Source organism: Neopelma chrysocephalum, unplaced genomic scaffold (assembly GCF_003984885.1).
Source record: "Neopelma chrysocephalum unplaced genomic scaffold, ASM398488v2 Primary Assembly neopelma1_80b, whole genome shotgun sequence".
NCBI lineage: Eukaryota > Metazoa > Chordata > Aves > Passeriformes > Pipridae > Neopelma > Neopelma chrysocephalum.
In genome coordinates, this window is record NW_020897742.1 from 367971 (window position 1) to 392993 (window position 25023).

Sequence of the window (25023 nt, forward strand, 5' to 3'; positions counted from 1 at the left end):
ATGATGTTTTGCTTTTCATCAAAACTTTTCTTGCATTTCATTGCAGGAGTGCATTGGAATACCTTCGTTCCAGGCTTCCTAATTTGTGTTACCATTGCTGTAAAAACAAAGCAATTTTACTATTTTCACTCTTGTGCTTGGGAAGCTTAGTTCACAGTTGATAATGTATAATGTAAATAACATTTTTTGTGGTGAAGCATGTGACACAAGTTTCATTCATTAATATACAGAAATAATTTCAGAATCTGGTTCTTTGGCCTGCATGCAGAGTATTCCCTGTGCTTGCCAAGTCTCTTGATCTGCCTGCTTTCAGTTGGATTGCTGCTAAGTTATTGGATCATCTTATTGTTTTACCAACTCATGTGGTGACTTGGTGATGTTTAAGGGCTATGAGGACTTAACCCAACATCTTTGTTAAAATATAAAAATTTTATCTCCTGAGTCAGGAATTGCTTATACACAACAGAAGGTGAGGACTTGGATGCTCATCTTTTCATCTTCTCCTAGGAGTAGTTACATCAACTTACATCAACAACACTGTTTCACTTGAAGACTACTTAGCTATTTTTCAGCGGTGAAAACAGTGCAAACAATTTACTTGGATTATGACAAGTCTTTAATGTGTTCTCCCTTGAGATGAGACATCCTGTTAGACTTAGTCTTTGAAGTTCTATTTTTGACTGTAATACAGGGACTCTGAAAAGCTTTCAGTACTTTATCTGGCTTTCTCTTCACCTGCTGTTTTGTTATTTAGCAGTCATCACTCAATATTTGCATAAGAAAAGTTAGAATCACTATATAATAATACTTTACAATAAAACTAGTTGTATAGCCCTGAAGCTTAGTTCCTTTGTGTTTTGTTTTTTGGGCTCCCACTAAACCAGCTTTTTGAAAGTTATTAATCATTTACTCTGCTCAGCAGTTACTGGAATGAATGGTTCTTCAGAGGTCTACTGTCACCACTGAGACCAAGGGGTTTGCTTAATAATAAAAGAATCTGTTTCCTCATTCTACAAACTGTGTAAAGTATGTTTACTCCAATTTCTCTTCAATTTTGTTTTACCATGGGCTTTGAATTATACAAAATTTATGTGATTAAATGGGCTTGTTGGTATGTAATCTGTGTGTTATAACTGTCTGCAAGAACTGAGTTGGACTTTCAATATCGACAGATGAGTTTGCAGTGTGTAGCTTCTGGCAACCTTAGCCAGGATATAATCCAGAATCCTATATGGAATCTTGGCACTTAACGTGGATGGATCAGAACTGTTTATGTGAAGCAAAATCTGGTTTTGGAGTCAAGACCACTGAATTACTCAAGGAAGATACTTTATCTTCTCAGACACTGCTTTCTAAGTTGGCAACCAGGGTCTCCTCCGCCAGGACACAGCAGTGTTCAGAATTTGCCTTTGAAACTAGAGCGAAGGGGAATGTTGCTGGCAAGGGACAGCCAGGTTAAGAGGAAAGATGACTTCTCACCTCCTGGGCAAGGGGACTTCTTAGTTCTGGGTCATGTATGCTTTGTGTTTACAGTCATTGAACGAGCCCCAACAACAATTCTGTGAACAAAGTTGAAAACCTGTTCTGTCTGAATGCATTAGGCAGTAAAAGTTGCTTTTTTCCTCCTTCTGGTTTTGTGGTTTGAGTTTTTCTTGAATGAATAGTACCAGAGCATCAACAGTAGGAAGAAATGTCTGTCCCTCCTCTGTTACCTCTGCAGTTTTGTCTCTATCATCATGATTATGAGAGCTCTCATATGGTTTGGGGTTTTTGTTTTTTGGGGTTTTTTTCATTTGTTTGTTTGCTTTTTGCTTGGTGTTTCATTGGTGTGGTTTTTTGGGGGGGTCAGGCTGAGCCCTTGTCACTTGGTGCAGAAAGAGACTCTGAGGCCTGATTTCACCCAGCCTAATAGTGAACACCTAATTAAGATGCTAAAGTGAGTAGTATAAATTTCTGGGTAGTTTGTAGAACCAGTAGGCAGGGATGGGTACAGCCATGAGCATTTCTGCCTGCTGAGGGTTTGGGTTGCCCTGGGATGTTGTGAAGTCTCCAGCTGTGGAGATAATCAAAACTTGACTGTGTACAAACCTGGGCAACCTGCTCTGACTCTGCATGAGCAGGGGTTGGGCTACAAGATCTTGGGTGATCCCTTCCAAATCCAGTGATCCTGCAAACATGACCCGTGGACTGGCCATCCAAGCTCCTTTTCCAGCTGTTGGTTCTGATCTGGATTGATTTGGGGTACCTTCAAAAGGTAGTAAAGATAGGTCTATGGATAACCTTATATAAGTACTTGATTAGAATTAGCTGCCCTTTCAAAAGCTGTAGATTGCCTTCACAGCCACACTGCACAGTGTGGGTCTTAACGCTGAAATTGGGTTTGTTAAGTGCTAGGAATCAAATTAAAAATTGGTAAGGAACAAAGTATGGTACTTAAACACAGTATGGACAGAGTATGCCAGAAGAGGGAGCTGTTTTAAAGATTAGAAAAATAGTGGGTCTTGGCAAGCTTATTTCTGTAATAGCCAGCTATACCATGTATGTACAGGTTTTAGGCTCTCATCTCAATGCACAGGTAAGCACTGACTGTTTCTCTACTTTGTGTATCAGAAAAAAAATTAGCACTTTAATTAGACCATGTGACAGTGATTAATCAGTTACGTTGGTTGTTGAGGATCATAAAAATGCCTTTTACTTGCATTAGGAGGAGTGAGATAAAGGAAGTCCAGTTTGAGCAGAGAATATAAGAATTGGGAGTGCTGGGGCTTCTGTTCCCAGCTTTTTCACTGGATTGCTTTTCAGTAGATAGTCAGTCATCCTACAAATTGTGTCCCAAATGACCAAACAAATCTTCATTCACATTTGCAACATTTGTAATTATACAATTGCCCAAGGTAGCATTCACTTACAATCAGCTAACACTAAGTAAATTAATTAATAGTAAAGCACAGCTCCACAGAGTGAGGCAACAAATACTTCCTCTCCTGGAATGTTTAAATCATTGACCAGCTCCATGGGCAGCTCCACTCTTCCTTACTGTGAGAAATTCTTGTGCCAGGGCATATATCACCTTCTAGTGTACAGCACTAAATACCCAAAGGACATTAAGGAAAATAACTCATCACATAAAAGTACTTCTTTTTTTAAAGGAGTCATTCATTTAACTTTGGATTTTGGAGGTTTGAATGCTTCTACGTGCAATGAGAGTTTTTAGGTGAAAGTCATAAAGTGTAACTGCTTTAGTTACAGTAAGTGTAGGACTAATGTTGAAATAAGTTACATAGGACCCCTTTTTTTCACACTGACTTGCACTTTATTTTGCTTAATCCTGTATCACATAGTTCTGATGACCTAAAGCTGAAGCTGAAAAACTGTCTCCTATGTGGATATATATTTTCCATCATATTAACATTATGCAATATGTGTTTATCTTCACGTACCTCTACTAGTGTGAGATACAAGAAGTTTCACGAGTTCTACTACCTTTGCATATTTTGACCATACCATCCCAAGGGGAGCAGTGCTACTATTGTCCATCCTTAGCTGAAGCAATGGAGCAGAGAAAAAGGGAAATTTAGGTGCTCAAAACTAAAGATGGTGTTATTTAACTCACTTGGTCCAGGGAATCAACTTATAAATCTTGTTTGATTGGAGTCTTGGCTCCTTTGACAAGGCATGTGGAGGATTATGGAGCTCAGAATGGCATCTAGTCCAGCTGGCACACTTGAGTCACATGTGGCTAATCAGCAGGAACCAAAAAAAGTCTGAATTTTGCACCTAAAATTCTGTCCTGATTATATGCTGTTCATATCCAAACAGCTAAGCAGAATTCCTTCTGTGTGTGCACGGATACTCACTCTATTTATTTAAGATTTCTCTTTTACATATTGGATTAGCAGCAGCATTCATCTGTTCTGTGGGACTTGCAGTGCTTGAAATTAAACTGAAGATACTATACTTGAGCAGAGTATTCACTGTAAAACATCCTGCCTGCCTTCGTGGAGAGGACGGCAGTGAATTTGCAGCCTTTTCCTGGAGAGAGGAAGAGAAATCCTGTGCTCTTTATCATGGCCTCACCTGCAGCATAGGAATTGAAGCAGCCTGGGGCTTTGAATGTATTACTTGCCTGCTGGGCTGCTCAGGAAAGCTAGCTGCTGTTCCTAAAATTTTCAAGAGTATCTTTCCCTGTATCCCACCTGTCTGTGTATGACTGTATGGGATCAGCATCACGTAATAGCAGTTTTCCTGGAAAGTCTCTACCATTCCCTGTTTTTTTATTTACTTAAGTATTTGAACCTCTGTTTGGGTGTGGGCAGCCTGTGAAGGAACTGGGTAGCAGGATTGGGCCATTCATAGAGCTCTTGCCTTCAGACAGCTCTTAGAACCGTGAAGTTGGGTATAAAGCAGATGGTCCAGAGTCTGAAGTAGTGTGGAAGTTAGAAACTGTTTCTAGAGTCTATATTAAGAGTGACTAGATATTGAAAATCTAAGAGATTAGTGCTTGGAGCACTTAAAAAACTTCCTAAGGCCATTATTTCACAATCCAAACTGTTTGTCAACAGTACTGGCATAAGGTATTCCTGTTCCCACCACACTGTGCCATTCCACCCCTCAGTTATGCCAGAACAATAGCTTGAGAGATCATGCTGTGAATTAAATAAATACATAAATTTATTTCTGGGGTCTTTCTACAGCTGGAACAGTTTCCTGGAGCAGGGCCCCACAGAGTTGTGCCAGAGTAATTCAGGGGCTGGTGAGCCATGGTGGGAGAGTGGGAACGACAGTCAAGGGAGAAGGTGGGAGTTCCTTCAGCTGGACTTGCCACAGAACTTTCTGTTGATCAATTACAGTGTCAATCCCCAACATGAAGCGTGTACACGTGGGTTCACATGCTCTGGAGATTGCTCTGGAAGGAGCTGGTACCCCACCAGCCTCACCAGGTGGTAGTGATTCGCTGAGAATGCCTCTCCCTCGGGGCTTCTGCTTTTGTTTACACTGCAGCTCCAGATGAAGCTGCCAACTCTTTGCATTTGACCCCGAGTTCTCAGATTCTGACATGGAGATTTGTATTTTACATTTCTTTGTTTTTATTTTTTCCTGAGTAAAAAAGATTTGGCAATGGGAAAGGAGCTTTCCTACTCTCCAGTAACTGGTATATGTGATACAAAAGCAATCAATGAGAATGGACTGTGCTGTAGGGTTAAAAGTTTGTATAGCATAGCAAAGCAGGTAGAAAGGTTTATGTAGAGTAAATAACATGTTTTCCCCTTTCCCTATACATGTGGTCTTACCAGCAGATAAGGAAGTAAGAGCACAGTTTTGATTTCAGTGAGACATAAACACAGCAGAACATTTTATTCTTATTCTTGCATGGGATGTGTATCACCATATTTTGTATATTCACACTTTGAAGAGGAGCAAAAGCATATATACACACCAAAAAAATACCCCAAACAAAAAAACTACCCAACTCTGTCTTCCTGATATTTCCAAATAGTCAGCAACTGTGATATTTCCACTTCTGTCAACTTTTCTAGCTGTTTCTTTAGCACCAATATTCATGACTTGATTATGAGATCAGTCTTGTGTTCAGCTGACCAAACATTTTCTGAGATGGCAATGTGTATAAGGCACTGTAGGCTGGTGGAGCTCAGAGTGACTAGCAATACTTTAACTTTCATGCATAGATTACTTGGTCTATTTCTTATTTATAAAATGGGAATAAATACAAAATGACCCTTCCCTTTATTTACTCAGCTAAATAGTTTGACTTCCTGAGAACATTATTTGTAGCAGATAAATCTAATTTGTCTGTACCTATTTGATTTCTACTTTTAACCCCCTTAAAACTTGGAATATGTCAGTCAATTTTCTCCAATTTTTTTCTGAGACACAGGGGACTCAAAATGATACCAAAATGATAAGAGTTTGGCTGGAAAGCATGCATGCTGGTAAAGTACCCCCTGAAGGAAAGGTGTGTGTCAAACCCCATATTATATATTAGAAAATTCATTTCTTAGGACACTGTTCTCCATTATTTTTGTTGCTTATGGACTACTTGTTTGTGGCTAATATTTTAAAATATGCTGACAGTTGAGCTTTGTTTACTGGGTCAGCCCACCAGCTTCCATTGTCTTTAGACGAGAAAAAAACATAATCTTTCATTAAAAATAAAAACTTCCTCATGCAAAGAGGAGCCTGTTTGTCAGATCTAGGCTTGAAATATGCCACTTTTGTTAATTTCCCAGTGCTCCAGAAGTACCTCTGATGGGGGCTTGGCACAGTTGAGCTTGTTAAGCTTGAGAAGGCAGAGTAATGACAGGATGGTTGAACATCCAACTGTGCTTGACAGTGTTTCCCTCCACTAAATCTGGGTGGCAGATGTGACTTACTGAAGTGACTTACTGAAATTTCTCAATCCAGTCTTCTCCCGGTGTCCTCTCCCTGCTAATGAGGCGTTTTCAGCATGGATCCTTCCTGCCTGGCTGTGCAGCAACATCAGGGGAGGAAGTGATCCCTCTCCTGCAGCATGCAGTGGCTTGAGTTGGCCAGAGTTATGGGAAAGTTGTGTTCTAGGGTATTTTGCTTGATTTGACAATTTAAAAAAGGATCTGTTTCTCTTCATGGGGTGTCTGAGGCAGGAGGGAAGAAGAAATTACTTACTGAAGGACCTACCTATGAAGGAAGTCCTGTGTTTCCATGTGCATCGTGTACAAATAATGCAGTTAAGATGTTTAAAGCTACAGCAGCAGTGTATACTGTGCTTCCTTCCTGGGAGCTGCTACCAGAAATACCTGAGCTGATTTGCCTTGATATTAAACATTTTGACTTAGTTATATCTGAAAATAATGAAAAATAAAAATTCTCTTTCAATTCAAGTGAACACAAGGCCTCATTTCTGTCCTGCTAGTAACTCTGGATCACTGAATCTATATTAGAAATAAATGTGACCCATTATGTTCAATATCTGGATTATAGAAAACAGTAGAACCAAAAATAAAGTCATAGCTCTTGCTCTTGTTTTCCTGTTATGGGCATGATGGAAAATTTTGATCATTGTCCTGATTTCCATTTTTGAAAACAATTCTTCGTTATTCAGGATGGACTTAAAATCTCCCATAGGAATAAGTAAATGTATAGTGATACATAGATACTGCCCTTCACCTTTAAATTTTAGATATTTTATATCTCCTATCACAGCCTTCTCTTAAGAGGCAGAAACTCTTCATAATAGACCTCAAATGGCTGAACAAATATGCTTGGGAAGTGACTTGTGTTTTGTGTTTTCCTGAATGAAGTGTTTCAGTTGAAGCTTCCATGGAGCATCTACTTAGGAGTAGTACTAATACCCCAACTACAAGGCATTTTTTCTTCAATCAGAAATGCAGTGGTGTCAATGCAAGGAATTTTTTCCTGAGGATGTGAATTCGTGAATGTTGGTTTATCCATCTGCAGAACAGTCTGTTCTTTTATCTTGCATTTCTGAAGACTGACAAAAATGCAAACACAAAATTCATTTGCAAAATCACCTTAGACTGTTGTTTTCAAGTGTGACGTTCTCTTCAATCTTGATCCACAAAAAACGCAGAAACACATTTTCAGTCTTCTTTTCTAAAATTGGCTGTCTTGGTGTTCTGTGTTGATATTTGTTTCTTGTCTGTTGCTATCTTGATAAAACAAACCAAACAAACCCCAGAGCCCCCAAACCTATGCTTTTTTTTTTTTGTAATTATTATCAGTGGTATAGCATAGGAAAATCTCTGATACAGTTTAAAAATGGTCTTTCTGTTGCCTTTTGAGTGTATTGTTTGCTTCCTTCTTGCATATTATTCAAAAGTGATCAAATCTGCAGAGCTGTGTATCTGCACAAAACAAATAATTTGTGGTTATCTTGGGTTTGAATTATTTATTTTTCTTTCCTTTGTCTTTTTCCTGCTGCTGTTGTCTCATCAGGGTTGTGTTATTCAGATGTTTCATAGGCGTTCCTGTGAACCCATTTGACATCGTCTCATGTTCCTCTTTGTGCACTTCCTTTGTGCTCCCTCTTTCTTTCAGAAGGAGATTTGCTTTCTACTGGTCCAGTTCTGCTTCAGTCCATGAAGCTGGCTGAAAAATTCCCATTGGGAATTCTAGACCCAGTGCAGAACTTGCAGTAGCCTCTCTGCCAGCATCGGTTGGTTCTAGGATGGATTGGATCAGACCAACAATCTCTGGGATGTTAAAAGTACTTATATCTGTCTTCATCTGCCTAAGCAGATGTTTAACAGACTGTGTATGTGTAGATGTGTAGTAGGAGGTGTAATTAAATATTTTAATTTTTCTTTTGCTGTGGACAAAGTAGAACAAAAATTTAGTTGTAAGCACTAGAAAATCCTGGATTCTGCCTTTGAAAAATGTGAAAAAATGGCTATTCCATTAGGAACTCAATTATTTTAGTTTTACATCTCGATCTTAACTTCCTTCCAAGAAATATTAGTTTATAAACATATAAAAAAATAAAATCTAGCCTTTTTTTTTGTATTTATGTACCTACTTTGCTTGAGGCATTATAGGTAACTATTGAAATACATCTGTGAACTTTATAGCCTGTGCAATATCGCTTAATCACAAAGTCCAGTAGGTTTGCAGTGGGTGAAATCAGCATTTTGGACTTCATGTTTTGTCTGCCTGGATACATGCTGTTAATCATTCCTGTGAAAAAACAAGCATGTACTGTCACAGTTTTTAGCTGGGAATTCTCATTCGCAAGCTTCAGGCACAATTGTCACTTGGGCAAAACCAGCTGTGTTAGGTTAATTCAGGTTTATCAGACTGTCTGTGGGATTTCTTTAGAGGTAAATGGACCCACATTTATCCTAAAGGTGGAACAGTGTTAGAGAACAGCAGGAAAGCTTATTGGCTTTGCAAAATGTGTATAAAGAATGTGTATTATGAAATCCTATATGTAAGTTTTATAACTATATGAAACTAATAAAAAAAATGTGTTATATATGTATATATAGGGAAAAAATGTGAAATGTTCTTGAAAAACCTTTCTAATAAGCTGTGTTACAGACAGCTGGCTGAATCCTTCTGAGATTCCCTATTTTCACAACCCAAGCAAATGTATTAAGGTGCTTTCCAGCCACATTCACGATTCCAGAGTTAAGAGAGGATCAAACAGAGCTTTCACATGTGTTTCTGTACAACATCCTTGCAATTGTTTGCTCCTTGGCTGATGCTGCTCCTCCAGTGTAGGGACTGTTAATGGATGCAGGACCAAGAATGCCAGTCCCCTAGACGTGCAAACAGGTGAAAACTTAATTGCTGTGAGTTTATGATGGTCATTCAGATGTTATTTGACAGGTTTTATTTGAAATCCCTTGACCCTGCATGTCAGGGAAACCTGTGTGTTGCCTTTTAAGGGCTGATCATCAGCCACGGTGTCAGATTCTGCAGTTTTCTCCCAAGTGTGAGAACATCATTGTGTTTTTTACATGCTCCATTTAAATCCTTCTGACATCTGTATGGGCTGCTTTCCATTCATTAACATAGGGGAGTTGCATCTTCTTCCATGGTGGCTGGTCAGACGCCAAATGGAGATTAAGTTTCCTTGAGCAAGGAACTTGTCATTTAGGCTCTTCGAGCTGGAGCTGGGAGCTTTGGCAGCTCTGAGAAGAGGCAGTGAGAATCATTGCCACAAAAATGATTTTTGTGTGGTCCTGCTGTGCACCCCTGGATTTCAAGTTTGATTTATGGCTGCTCTTTTTTTTTCTTTTTAAAAGTCTGCATTCATTTTTTCTTGCAGGAGATTATAATGTAAATACTGCATCATACACATTTAATTCTGAAACTGTGCATTATTTCTAAAATTAAACACATGGTAATTGCTGGCATATTTTCCAATTCCTCAGAGTTCTCTGTAAACCCACTGCTGGCTGTGTATTTCCCTTCTTGTATTCATGTAGCTGCCTTTATTCTTTATGGTCCTGCTGAGGTCCCAGAGCAGGCAGAAAGCAACTGCTGGAGAAGCATATAAAGCACCACGGCTGAATGCCAGCTACTGCTCCCACAGGTGGCCAGGCTCCTGGAGACACAACTGGAAACACTGGGGAACATCTCATAGGACAGTGCATGGAACCCAATAGCTTGTTTCCAAACAAGGTTTGAGATGACTTAGCTACACGTAAATTTCTTCTCCTTCGCTCCCCTCCACTCTTGGCTTTTACTATACTCTACTCTCAAATAAATCTTTTTCAATTCAACCATCCCTTCCAGAACTGCTAAGAATTATTTTAATATTATGTTTTAGTCTAAATTTCTTTTCAGTAAGCTGTATTTATCTTTGACCTATGCCTTTCTGGACAGAAGACTTTTCTGTCATGGTTTGGTGTATATCGGAAGCATTTTTGCATTTAGTGTTCTCTTAATTATAATTTCCCTTTTATGTGAATATTTTCTGTTGCTGAAGAATTCAAAATGCTTTACAATTTGTAAGCTGTCATAAACACTGTCATTGCTTGTGAGCAGTAGTTGTAGTCTGTGACTTTTTAAATGGACATGGTGTGTTTGTTGTTTGCCATTCAGAATTAAGCTGATTGAATTGCAGTGATGGCATACCATATATAACTTTGAACTTACCAAGTCTGAGTAACTTCTTTTTTGGAAGTGCAGCATCTCAAATATTAGTATGTATTTCATTTTAAAACAGGCCAAGTTTGACTTTATGATGTGTTATATAGGAAATCCTGTGAAATCAGAATAAAGGTTATTCTTTAGCAGTGATACCCTGGGGTAGATACTCAGTTTGTACAAGTTGTTCTCTCTCTGTTTCTAGCTGTCTTCATAAGAAGGAAGCAGATGGCATTTAAAATTTTGATTTGATGGAAAAAGCATTAACAAGAATGTGTGTGAAAGTGAAGGGTAGGAAAATGCATATTTATAAGTAATATTCATATTTTTAATTACATGGGTAATTAAAGAGTAGTAGTTCCAGTTTTTGAAAGCTTATATCTGCAGTATATAAAAGTGGACAATATTTACCTTTTACTATAGCTCAAGGTTAAACCTCTGCACTCGGTTATTCTGTATTAGCTTGGGTGAAACAGATCAAAAAAGGAACTAGATTCCCGTCTTCAAATGAAAAATGGAAAGACTTTGAGCTTAGTGTAGAATAACTGGGTGACATGTTGTGTGGTAGAGAGAAGAACAGGGAATGTGGCAGGAGTCCCTTGGCTATTGCAGCTTATGAGTATGCCAAATAAAGTGCCCCCACTGTTCTGATTCACTGTATAAATTGTCCATTTGACGTACTCTTCCCATGAAATGCTTAGAAATCTTCTGCAAATTAGGCAAATGCTCAGTGTATTGTAGTTTTGTGTCTTTTTCTATTATGGTCACCATTTACAGCTGTTGTTTAAAAGACTCCTGAAACAACATAAATGCAGTTGAAAATTAAGCACAGTTGAGAGTAACTGCTTACAATGTGCTTCTTGGTTCAGATGACTGCAACTTGAGATTTGTTGGCGTGCATGAATGATTCAGCTGCCCTGAGGTGCCTAGGGATTGATGTGGTATTCAAATAACTGGAGTAACCTTCAAATCATGGAGGTTAACACTGAATATACTTATGGTTTCCATTTTTTGACACTTGGTTGCTGAGTGATAGAGCATAGGCAGTTTTGGTTTGATGTACTGGGAAATATGTAAAATGCACAAATGAGCACTGTGTTGCCTGGGCACCTTTGTGATTAACCTTGTCTATAAAATAAAATAATTTAATTGAGCACATTTCAGTCACAGTAGATGAGCCCAAAATATTATTGATCACAGACTGTTGTGCATATGGAACCCCAGTTATTTCCAAGAGCTCTTACTATTACTCTGTTGTATGAAAAAAATCTTTATCTGTTCAGGGTTTTTTTGTTTGTTCCCCTTTAAAGTATTTTGACAGATAGCAGCTCAAGTAAAAACATATAAAATTGCTTTACAGAAATGTGAGATAAACATTCTCCACTTACAAATATTGTAGATGCCAGCTTTCAAGAGCAAGGGCTATTGATCTGCATTTACTTAAGTTAGTGCAAGTCTGCAATAACTCCATTGGAATTGCAAGTTCAATAAAGAATAAATTTATAGCTGCTTTACACGTGGTGATTTCTCTATAGAAATCTTTGCTGTTAAAATTCTTGTTGATTTTCCTTTCTGCTTATGCCAGCAGTTCTCATTCATACCTCTTCAAGGCATTTTAAAGTGCCAGCAGCAATTCTAAGATCTCAGACCTCTCAGAATGTCTTTTACCATGAGCAGATGATCATGAGGAGTGCAGAAGTGGCATTTCTTTTGCATTTATGGATTTTTGTGTTTACCTGCCTAAAATACACATTATATTTATCACAGGATAAAAATCCCCTTTCCCTCAAAGAAATATTAGTGTCTTGAGCTTTGTATAGTATTTGATGCAGAGCCTCACTGTCCTTACGCAGTTCTTACTTGATTGCTCTTCAGTTGGTGGCAAAATCGTGAGATTTTATGCATTAGGTTCACCTGGCTGATGATGGGAAAGAGCAACAAAATGTCTAAGACAGCTGCTGTCATTTCTTCTCCTTTCCTTGTTCTGCATTATTAAAGGAGAGAAAAATGTAAAGGAAAAAGGCTGTGGTAGACAATAATGTTGTGACTCCTTGATCTCAAAATTCCTAATTGCATTATATTTCAGGACAAAGCATAGTGCCAAAATATTGTGATCATTTGTACTACAAAGGACACAATTTATTTTGGACTGTTGCTGCTTTTATCTTCAACCTTGCTGAAAGACGTGTGTCCTCTGTGTAACATCAATCCAGAAAACTTGACAGATGATGTCTAGATTTTATTTTACTCTCTCTGGGACCCTCTATGTTATATATTTTTACGTATAAAAATGTGTTACAGTTGTAAGGATGTGTGACCCATGTGGATTTTAAGTTGTTTTTCTGGAAATCAGATTGCAAAAATTAGATCATGCATTCTGGAGTTTATATAATACAACAATTTTTTTTTTAATTCTCCTTTAATGTCAAGCTTGCAAATAGATGCTTAGAAATATGTAGTAACTGATACTGGGGTTTGGGGTTTGGTGGTTTTTTTCTCCCCCCAAAGCTGTGTACGCCAGTAAAAACAATGTTGTTGTAAGATCGGTAGTTTTATTAAGGTCTAAAAACCATCAGAGACACTTTTTACATGTAAGTGAGGGGTGAAGAATGTGAGATACACGACCTAGAGTGGAAGGCTTCCCTCCTGTGCCCATCCATGATCCCCAGTGTGAGCTGTGGCATCACTTCCTGCACACGTGTCTGTGCTACAGGTGGCTGTGGGTGCCTGGGATGCTCCTGCTCAGTGGTGAACAGGCTGTTCTGGAAGGCCTGGGCTGAGGGAATGCCTATTGGGAGAGCAATGAACTTACTGTGTCCTGCCTGAAGAGCAAAAAGGTGGAAGTGAAAGAAGAAAATACGAAAATACCCACTACAGAAAGGGAAGAATTGGAATAAACCCCGTTTTTATCTCCATGCACCTTTTCCACAAGTACTAATTTGATTGTGTCTTTGTTTTTTCCTCTCTGTCATATCAATACTTACACAGCTCAGCCTCTATTATTGCAATCAGACTGATATAAAGGAGTTGACAAAATTTTAATGAAGGATTTTCTGTTTTGTAATACATTGGTGTTATTTTGGAATGTCTTTGTCTTTAAAAATGGCAGCCTTTTTACACAGTAGTGCTCTTGTTGCATTTTGCTGTTGATGATATCCAAACTAAGAATTGCCTGACGTGGGAATGAAAGAAACGTAAATGAAAAATCCTAACTGTGATGATGGGCTTGCCTGATGTCTAAATGATAACAAGAAATCAGTGGAACTCCTCTGGAAAATCAGTAAATATATAGCAATTGTATGTTTTTATGTCTATGTGGAATTTTTATGCATCATATGGAAATTAGGAAACATCTGCTTCATCTTCATATGGCTTTACTCTCCAACTTATGTGACTACTGATAACCAATAAAAAAAGAAAGAAAGGAGGAACAGATATTAGAGTTTTGTTTGACAGTCCTGAAATCCCTCCCAGATACATATTTTTGTCTTTGGGACAGTATTTCAGTTTCCTCTTCAGCAATGGTACCTGACTGTTGATACTCCTGGGACAAGCCACGTTCATTCAGACACCAACATCTTCAAAGTCCTCTGTAAAGCTGATGGGGTGCAGGAGAGAGCACAGCTTCTCCTGTGGTTCTAGAGCATGAGGGTTGAAAAGGAAAGAGCTTCTCCAGTGGTGTGGAAGGGGACAGAGAGAATATGAAGTTGCAAGCAGGAAAAAATAAGTTTATTCCAATGAGTTTAAAATAAAATCATCCTTTCTTTCAGGGTCAGGGCAGCCCTTTGTATAATCAGAATGACTGTAGTGGTAGCACTGAGATGTGTGGATCAAGTGATATATGCTGTAGTCTTTGTGATATTTTCACTTCATGTTTCTGTAGCTTGATGGGATGGATAGATAGATGGATAGACAGACAGAGCAAGCTGTCTGACCTCTGATGGAAAAAGAGATTTTCTCTTGTGTTGGACTTCAATTTTACGTTTTACCATTTCAGTGTAATCTGTAAAATGCTTCCCATGAATGCCATTGATCAATGGAATTAAACCAGTTGAATAGCATAGCCTCTGACTTTGGGAAAACAAAAATTGGAGATGCACTAGAGAAAATAAATTAACAAATTGCTGTATAATGCTGTTTAGTTTGCTTTGAAGCAGAATGCTTGCTGTAAGAAGGTTAATATTGACTGTGCTTGTATGTTTTGTTTTTTGGCAGGTAACCCTGGACTGGCAGGTTATTACAGGACCTTTATACAGGCTTTATATTGTGGACTGAACCAGCAGTATCCCGTGTGGGTTGTGAGCCATGCCGGACATTGTAAACCTCCCAGTGGGATGGAAATGATAGAAGGTACAATTTTGCAACTTGTGCATATAAATGTTTGTACCCCTCCCATTTCACTACCAGAACATGGCCTGTTAGAAGGATGTGAGTTTTAAATGTCTCCATTGTATTTCCACAGAATAGTTGTATGAAAATTTACTGAGGAAAAAAAGTATTTTTAGGTAAATTAGATTTGCCAGACAAACAAGTGCTATTAAGAGAATAAGAATTTGCTGTTGGCAGTCGTTAGAGACAAGTTACAGTGAAGAGGTTCTAGAATGTGTCTGTGTTGAGTAGATTAGAAAAGTACGTTTTTAAATTAAATGTCCAATTCAAAGATTGAGTATGTTAGGAGAGATTTAATTATCTCTGAATTTAATAATAGCTGTACTAAATAAGTGAATTTCCTAGAAGCAATTACCTCTTTCTGAGTCTGGGGTGTGGGATGTTTAGAGGGAAGATATTGTTTGTGTATCTCTTATGAGTCTTTTGACATGCAGATCTCCAGCAAGACGTAGTAGCCAGCTTGAACAGACATTGTTAATGTAGAACATTGTAAAACGGGGGGAGCCAGCAGCAAATCCTGTCCTGAAAGCTGCTTAGTGTCAGAATACCTCTGGACTTGGTCAGGCTGCTGATCCAAAAGGTTCAGCAATGTAAATTAACCTGAAAATTTTGAAGAAGAAACCATTTTAACTGTTTAGCATAACTTTCCCTCACTAACCTTTGCACCTGAGCTTCTAAGCCTTTTTATTGGTTTATTTAATCTCAGGTTTGAAAGTTAAATATGAAACTTGTATTTCTTTGGTAAAGTTCCTGCCAGTCATTGTGTTCAAGCATCAAGCTACTGACTACTAGCATTTTTTCCTGACAGGTGAGAAATCCTTAGGTTTATAATTTCTGGTACAGTAGTAGCCACAGGGAACAGGTAGAAGTCTGGCAAGAGAGTGGAGCTGAGTTTATTGCAGGGAACATTTGAAGGTCTGCACTGGGATCGTGTCTGTAAGTGTGTAGTTAGTAAAAAGAACCTTTGATAGTGAGAGATGTGTTTGGTGACTTGAAATGGCTCAGCAAATTGAAAGGGGGAGAAGGATTTTAGATTGAGTCGGTAGGGGTGTTGTCCCACTTCCACTGTGACAGTCCCTGTACTACTAAAGAGTGTAAATCTGGGTGGAGGACAGCATCCAGTAGGTAAAAGCAGCTGATAGATCTAAGTTGAAAGCAAGTGTTTAGCTGACTTCACTGTATCCTTTTGCACTGACAATGCTTCTGTGAGAGGGGGAATTTTCAAGAATGTGGTAGCTTTTTAAGATGGACAGGTCAGAAGTGAAGTACCATGATGGTGTTGTGTCAGGTTTTATTCAATATATTCACCCATGACCTGCAGAATGAGAGTAAACAAAGAAATTTCTCAGTTTGTGGATGGCACTTCATAGCATTTAATTACTGGGAAGACATTAGATGTGAGGGAACTGCAGAAACATCTCACAAAATTTAATGGTTGGACAAAAAGATGGTAGACAAGTTTCAGGATAGATAAATATGAATTAATGCATCTGACAAAAAATATCTTCTTTAACTGCCTGGGCAATCCTGAACTTTGAGTACGTTTATAAAACTCAGGAAAGATACTAGTGTCATCACTGACAGTTCTGTAATATTAATCATCTCTCATTGCACAGTGGCAGACAAAAATTTAAGATAACAAAGCATTGGCCATAAGGAGTGTTACATACAAGGCAGGAGGCATTGGTTTGTTAGTGTATGTGACCATAGTAGACCCACACCTTGATTATTAGAGCGCAGTTCTGATGGGCATCTCAATGACAACTTTTCAAGAGTGAAGTTGGTGAGTGAATGCAGAAAGACAACTAAACACGGAGAAAGCAGCTTTCTTGTTATGAGACATTACATGACTCTTTGATTTAGGGAGCATAATGCTTCTCAGGAGCATGACTGAGTATCTGAACATGAGCCAGCAGTGTGCCCAGGTGGTCAAGAAGGCCAATGGCATCCTGGCCTGAGTCAGGAACAGTGTGGCCAACAGGACCAGGGAAGTGATTCTTCCACTGTACTCAGTGCTGGTGAGGCCACACCGGGAGTACTGTGTCCAGTTCTGGGCCCCTCAGTTCAGGAAGGATATTGAGGTGCTGGAGCAGGTCCAGAGAAGAGCAACGAGGCTGGTGAAGGGACTGGAGCACAAGTCCTATGAGGAGAGGCTGAGGGAGCTGAGGTTGTTCAGCCTGGAGAAGAGGAGGCTCAGGGGAGACCTCATCACTCTCTACAACTCCCTGAAAGGAGGTTGTAGCCATGTGGGGTTGGTCTCTTCTCCCAGGCAGCGATCAGTAAGACAAGAGCGCATGGTCTTAAGATCTGCCAGGGGAGGTTTAGGTTAGATATTAGAAAGAAATTCTTTACAGAGAGAGTAATCAGGCATTGGAATGGGCTGCCCAGGAAAGTGGTGGATTCTACGTCCCTGGAGGTTTTTAAGATGAGACTGGATGTGGCACTTAGTGCCATGGTCTAGTGACTGTGATGGTGGTGGATCAAGGATTGGACTTGATGATCTCAGAGGTCCCTTCCAACCCAGCTATGACAGTAAATAAGGTAAATGCAGGATGAAATATACCAGATTCAATAGTGGAACCAACCATCACTTAATGGTACCAGCTGATTTAAAACAGGTAAGAGAAAGTATTTATTTATTTATTTATTTATGCATCAGGTAAAAAGTTTAGGGAATTAGCAGCCAAAGCACTATATTGTGGGCAAACTGTATGAGCAGACCTAAAAGGATAAAACAACCTGATGGACAGGTGGTTCATAAACAGCTGCTGAAAGAGTGAAGTTCTCTGCTGTGCAGGTGCACTCCTGTCCTTGTGTTGGACACCAACCTTCACACTTCTGTGCTGCTCCTGGTCCCAGTGCCATCCTGTGACAGGGTTTTGAGCCTGAAAGAATCCCCCCAAAAGGGGAAGGGAGGCAGAAAGTGTCCAGGCTTGGTGATGCCTGAATAGCATCTTCTCTTGCCACTGCTGACCTTGGGGGATTGACATGCCTGACCCAGTAAAGTATTTTTTAAAAATTAGGTGTACTGTAAAAATTAAAGTGTTCTGTAAAAATTCCATGTGTTCCTATGTCCTTCCTATAGATGTTTCATAAAGCTTGATCTAAAATAGCTGCATGCAGATCCTCTGAGGAAGTTCAGTATTTCTTGATAACAAAGGTGAGGGCATAAATTTATGCAGAAAACATTTGAATCTCTGACACCATTGATTATTGAGATTTTTCAGATTGTAATCTAGTGAATAAAAGTGGGGGAAGAGGGGGAGCTAGCAGAAAAGAACAATTCATACTGATGCATTTACAGCAGTGGTCTACAAAGTTTTTTGCTCCTGCACTACTGTCAGTAAAAAAAAAATTTGGGGCACACACTCTCAACATATCATTTTTAAAAATTTAAATTACATACATATTCCTCTGCATTTCTGGTATTTCTTTCCTATACCCCACTGTGCATGCACCCCATTTCAGAGACTACTGATTTAGAGTGTGCAAGCCTTTAAGCAGTGCACTTAACTTGTAAATGATGATGCTGTAAAGGGGTCTAAAATTAAGCAAACTGTGTGAAAGTATTATGACTGGTTATATATAGATCAAGTAAATTTTGAAAGTCTCAGAAAGACTAAAACAAGTTTTCCAACAGCAGACATCAGTCATAGACTTCTTCCTAATTGACTGGAGGCATATCACTTAGCAGTTTGGAAACCAAACAAAGCTACACCCTTCATTTTTACTTCTCTATGATATCCTTCTATTCAGAGAGTTCTTGCCGGCTCTGCTCCACAAAGACACACACCATTAATTGAACATTTCATTGCTGTAATTCTGTTTCCAGCAATTAATCCACTGTGAAAAATAATTTGAAACTTATTTTTACTCAGTGAACGCAATGAAAAATTATACCTCAATTTCAACATCCTTATCCTCCTCCTCAACTTTTAAAAAGCAGTTGTTTTGAACACTGCTGTGACTGCAAAACAGACCCACATCAATCCTTAGGTGTAGCCAAAATTACAAAAAGGAGAAGAGTTTTCTTATTTTGTTTTAAATTGGCATTAAAAATGGATAGACAGGCTGTGTACATACGTAGCCATGTCTTAAAATGGTCTAATTCAGTGGACATCTGCTGTGGCTTGACAAGAAATAGGAAATAAGAGATCTCAGACGGAAGTAAGAGTAGAATCATAGAGTCATTAAGGTTGGGAAGGATCATCAAGTGCAACATTTGACTGAATGCCACCATGCCCACTAAACCATATCACAAAGTGCCACCTCTACTCGTTTTTTGGACACTTCCAGGGATGGTGACTCCACCACTTCCCTGGGGAGCCTGTTCCAATGTTTAACCACTGTTTCAGTGAAGAACATCCCCCCTGAGCGTTCTTTTCTGTGGGCTGAGCCCCTCCAGATCCCTCAGCAGCTTCTCATAAGACTTGTGCTCCAGACCCTTTGTTGCCTTTCTCTGGACACGCTCCAGCACCTCAGTGTCCTTCAAGAAGAAGGACACAGGTTTGGTTTGGTTTGTCCTTAGGGCTGCCAAGATATTACTTTTGGTAGTGAAGTAAGATTGAGAGTAAAGAAAAATTAAATCAAAGTCAATTTGTTTATTTATTTGTTGTAATAGTCTTTGTGTGCCAAGCACTACAGAAATATGGAATCGTGTGATTCTTAATTGATTAAAGAGACACAACTGATGCATTAAAATAGCTAGTCATCAGTCATTTCTTACTGATACAATATTTGGACAAGTGATAAATTATATTAAAGATAAATCTCTTGAACTTTCTAAACTGTACAGATGAGTATTGGGCTATACAAAGTCAAATTACAAACACTTTTTATAGTGTCAGCAAGACATGTTTTCTCTTTCGAACAGATTCTCTGCTGAATGCTGGTTTGCATCTGAATCACTATTATCTTGCTTTTGAATGAAATGCCATTCTTAATAGTCAAGTTAAAAGATAAAATTCTAGTTTGATCTTTTATGTTCTGTGGACTGTAGAAGATAATAGTGTGTCCTTAAAATCTGTTAAACTAGCCTTAGTTCATAATTCTTGACAAAAAGAGGTAGGTAATGATTGATTTCTAGTCCATCAAAAGAATATTTCCATTGCTTTCTCTTTACACATGGAGGGTAGGGCCTTCAGGCCATTTTGAAACTGCATTTCATCCTTAAGAAAGAATATGGAAAACGCACAAAAGTGGTGAAGGGATAATAAATTGTCTGTGAAGACATTGATTATGTGATCCCAAAATGTTAATGTACCATCAGTGTGAAGTTTTGAAGTGAAATTAAGTTGTGTATAAAAAAAAAATAAATTCTAGTGTTACAGGAAAATTTGGAAGCCGTATGCAGCTTGAATTTATTTGATATATTGCTTCTTGGCTGTTGTTACAATTCATCTGAATGGAGTTTGCTTTTGCAGCCCTCTGGCTTCTAATGAAACTGCAGAATTGACTATGAGTGAGAGTCTACCTCTAGCTCAAGTGATATAAATCTACAAAAAATGACTGAAATTATTTGGGTAAAACCGAATTTTTACTTTAGCAAATTAATAATCTTGTTAATTGCTAGGTAGTTGTCCACCAAATGTCAGATATAAGTGTGGGCATGGTTAGCAGATTTGAGCCATAAGTTTCTACCATCATGATGTGCTCTGCTGGCAGGAAAAGCCTAAAATAGTAGCCTGAGCAAGACAAGGAGCATGGTGTTCTATAATAAGAGGGTTATGAGTTATTTGGGACAGTGATTCCCAAGCTGTGATCTGTGGGACACTGGTGGTTCCCAGGACACTTGCTTGTGGTTCAGGAAGAGCTGGCTGATCAGATGAAGTTGGCACTTTGGCCGCTTTCCACTTGCTAAGTGGAATGAATAGTAACTAAGAATACTTTTCCAATAACACTTCTTTTGTGTAAGCATTTGCTGCAGTGCCCTTAGAGTTGTTGTGCCACCACAGATGTGTGGTGAGGGCGAGCAGTGGGGTTGTGGTCTGTACTGCTGCAAACAGGAGAGGAGGAGGTCATGAAAGTTGGGTGTTCCAAGAACTGTGCTCCTAAAAATAGGGACTCATCCTTGTTGTTGTGTATCATAGAATCACAGAATGGCCTGGGTTGGAAGGGACCTTAAGATCATTTAGTTCCAACCCCCTTGCCATGGGCACAGACACCTTTCACTAGAGCGGGTTGCTCAGAGCTCCATCCAACCTGGTCTTAAACGTTTCCAGGGAGGGAAGTTACACAGGCACAGGGACTCCATATATATTTGGTAGTTTTCACTGGCTTGTGACTCATATATTTTAAGTGGAATAGATATTTTTAGTGATTGCTGATGGTGGAGAATACCTACACTGTTGAATCAGGTGAATCAGAGCTACTGGCAATCTGTTCGGTCAGTACAAAAACACCTCAGAACTAGTCTCTGTAGTACTTAGAAATTTTTTTGACCAGCAAATCATTATCTGTGCTTCAGCACTGTTTGGTCAGTAATAACAGCAGAGATGTGGCCACACTGAGGTACACAGTGATAGCTGGGTTTAAAAGACATTTATGTCTTGCATATTTATATGTACATATATATAGGGAGACAAGCAGTAGGTAGGCACCTGGGCTGGCGTCTCCCATGCATACTTTAACTTATGCGTACACACATTTAATTCACATTACACACATTTAATTCACATTAATTTCTATTTCAATAACATTTTCTGCTTCCTAGGCATATAAATTAAAATACCTGAGAATCAATGAATGATGGATTATTTCTAATGTAAGTTCTTTTGAGGTTTAGTCAGTTATGTGTATATATTACAGACCCAGAGAACTCTGTAGTCATGTTTATGTCCCAGACCACATTCAAATTCTACTTAATTTTAATGCAGAATTATATTACATGATTTCTCCCAGCCTAGGGGTATCACAATGTAGATACCTTAAAACCCCTAAGTTTCAGGCATGCCATTCAGGTAGAATTTTGCTAGTTTCATAACTATTTCATAGCCAAGAGTAATTTTTTTAATGTATAGAGAGGAGAAGCTTCCTGTTTACGGAGCTGGCCTTGGCACTGATTAATCACATTGAGCTCCTCACATGGTATTCGTCAACAGCAAGGGATCCCACATCGGGGTGTGCACAGAGGAACTGGTTGTTTTCACAGGATGGGACAGGAACTGTCAGCTCAGTGCAGTGCAGTGCTCCTGCCCCTCCTGATCCAGCAACTTCTGTTGCCCAGAAACCCTATTCCTTCCTTGTCTTGGAAAAGGCAGCCTAAGGAAGGAAGTGTGTGTGCATATGTAAAAGTTATTATGAGGCATTTAAATGTTGAGGTTTTTGTCTTTGCCTGGTAAGATCTGAATTTTACTGTATGGTTTTAGTGCTAGGTGTCTATTTTAAGGAAACAAATGGTCATTTCATGTTATGAACCCACTGGAATGTTTGAAATCTAAATGTGTGAAAAGTAAGCAGCCCTAGGGATGCTGCAGTACTCCATTTACTTCTTTCCTTTTAGCCACATTCAGTTAATTATTCATGGAGGTCCCATAATCATGCCCATAATTATGCAAATACATCCTTAGAGTGAAATCTTGGCATTTGGCGTTGACTTTATCAGTCTTACTTAATTTTAAGCATGTGTTTAAAGGTCCTGTTCCATTTAAAATCAAAACTAAGAAAATAAAATTTTGCCATATGTGAATTATTTCTAAGTTCCTCTGTTGTTTTCTTTTCTGGCCATCCAAAATGATAACAATTTTAACTGCTCATAGCATCATACCTTAGCAGCCATGTATTTATTTGTAATTATCACTTAAACACTATTAAGCTCATTTTAGTACCACTTAATGCATAGCTCTATGTTCCATTGACTTCAATGGAGTCGTGACTAATTTTTGTTGACATTACTAAGAATAGAACTTTGTCTTTACATTTCTCATGGCTGCATGAAAAATAGGTTCTCTGTATTCTCTGATTCTTTCAAGGTTTTCCCCTCAGTCTGTCAACAGAATACCTGTTGGCATATTTTTTAAAAATGTCCATGAAGAGCTTTCTAATCCAATTCTAGTACTTTGTTCAACTAATTCCTCGATTAAAAGAACCAGAAATTTTCATCCATATCTACAAATAAGAGTAATATAATTCTGTTTCTAAAGATGGGTTTGACTTGATGATCCTTGTGAGTCCCTTCCAAATTGGCATATTCTGTGATTCTGTAATAGCTTTTGAAACCTGATACAATCTTCTGGATCTTTATCCAGAAAACAAGATGTTAAAAAAAAAAAAAAAAAGACATCAAGACATCCATCCGTTGGAGAGTACAATGTCTTTACTGCATTCCAGGAAACTTTGGATGTAGGTTTTGAAATTTTTTATGGATCATATTCTGCCTTTCACCCCATGACATAGATATGTTCTCCAACTGATACTATCATTGCTGATTACATGCAGATGGCTGTTGGGGGGTGGGGAAACTGTTCAAGAATGTGAACCCTATGAAGAGGTAACAGTTGTATCTTCTGGTGTCCTGACTTGAAGGGACGACCAGCACTGTCATGTTTCAGAGTAACTTGTTTAAATGTATACCATACTATTATAGGGAAAATAAAACCCTAACATAATTTAATAAACGTAATATTGAGATGATTCAGATTATTTTCCCCGGGGGGAATACTTAAGAATCTTTTAACCCAACTCACTTCGAAAGTTATATTTATGGCTGCTAACAGAATGAAAACAAAGTATCCCCATAGCAGAGAATAATTCCTCCTGTCTGAAGGTGTAACAGGTCTGGAATTTTTTTTATGGATGAGTCAAAAAAGTTTGTTTTCTTCATAGGTTAGCTGTAGGAAGAAAGCTGATCAATACTTTTATTTGCTAATAAGGATCTCTACTTTATGATAGAGATCTTTGATTTAATTTGATATCCACAAAGCTTGCAACAAATGGTGCAGATCTTGATGGGATCCAGTGTTTGGTAGCATTTTTATTTTTAATTGACAGTGATCTTCAGCTGTAAAACTGAGGAATCATCACAACATAATTCCAGATTCTAAAATCAATCAGGTTTTGAACATGGACCCCTTCTGGTTTTGTTTCGGTTTTAGGAATTTCCCTTTCTTTAAGGAGCAATGTAGGCATTTCAGGGAAATACAGGAAACTGTAAGGCAGAGTGTGCAAGAAGAAGTAACTGCAGATGGTCTCATTCTGAAATAATCAGTAGTGAATTACTCATACCTCCAGTGTATTTACTTAAATCTCTTCAGTAAGATCTGAGTAGAGGCTGAGTGCTTAGAGAAATGATAAAGAAAATGATATGGTACTGTGGACTCAGGTTGAATGAGCGGGTCCCAAAGCTGCTTGCTGGGTGAAGGAGTTCTTGTTTTTTCCTAGTTTTGATACCACATGGCACCGCTCTCTTTCTTTAAGCCAGATATTCGTACCTTCCTAAAGGCTGAATTTTAGGATTAGTGGATTCATACATCTATTAAAATTATCTAATTTAGCTATCAAATTACTGGTGTGGTCAGGTGACTACTTACTTTTCAAATGATTCCCCGTTGGGTTAAACGTTATAGCAGATAATCAAAATTCTCAGGGGTTGCCATTGTAGTGTCATTTTTCCGAACAGAACTATGTTTTCAAACATATTACTAATGAGTCTTTGCTGTCAGACACTCCACTGACTTCTGTACTGGTGTTTACATGATTTGAAGGAAGAAGTTTTATTCTTCAATTAATCATGAAGAGAGCAATTTCAGTATTTCTGAATTCACCTTATTATAAAACTCTACTTGGTCATATTTGGATCTGTTTATGTCTAGAGTGCAGGTCAAACTCAGTTGCTGTCTTTTTTTATAAATTATACTGTAAAGCTGCAGGCAGTTTCAAAGCATTCGTGTTGAGCTGTTACTTTAATATAATGTAAATGAGTGAGAAAACCAAACTTTGTCCAGCTGTGACTCTAGAACTGCTTGTGGTGAATTGGTTTACTTTCCATGTAGGACCTCTCACCTGTGCAAAATCATCATCATCATC

At 38.5% G+C, this 25023-nt stretch overlaps 1 protein-coding gene across 3 annotated transcripts in view; it reads left to right on the forward strand.

Annotated features, from left to right (window-relative positions):
* Positions 1 to 25023, forward strand: part of LDAH (lipid droplet associated hydrolase) — a 119395-nt gene that overhangs the window by 17479 nt on the left and 76893 nt on the right. For all 3 annotated transcript variants that reach the window (XM_027690212.1, XM_027690211.1, XM_027690209.1), the window contains exon 3: positions 14827 to 14961. In XM_027690212.1, the coding sequence (XP_027546013.1) occupies positions 14827 to 14961 (135 nt within the window). The remainder of the gene's footprint in view (positions 1 to 14826; positions 14962 to 25023) is intronic.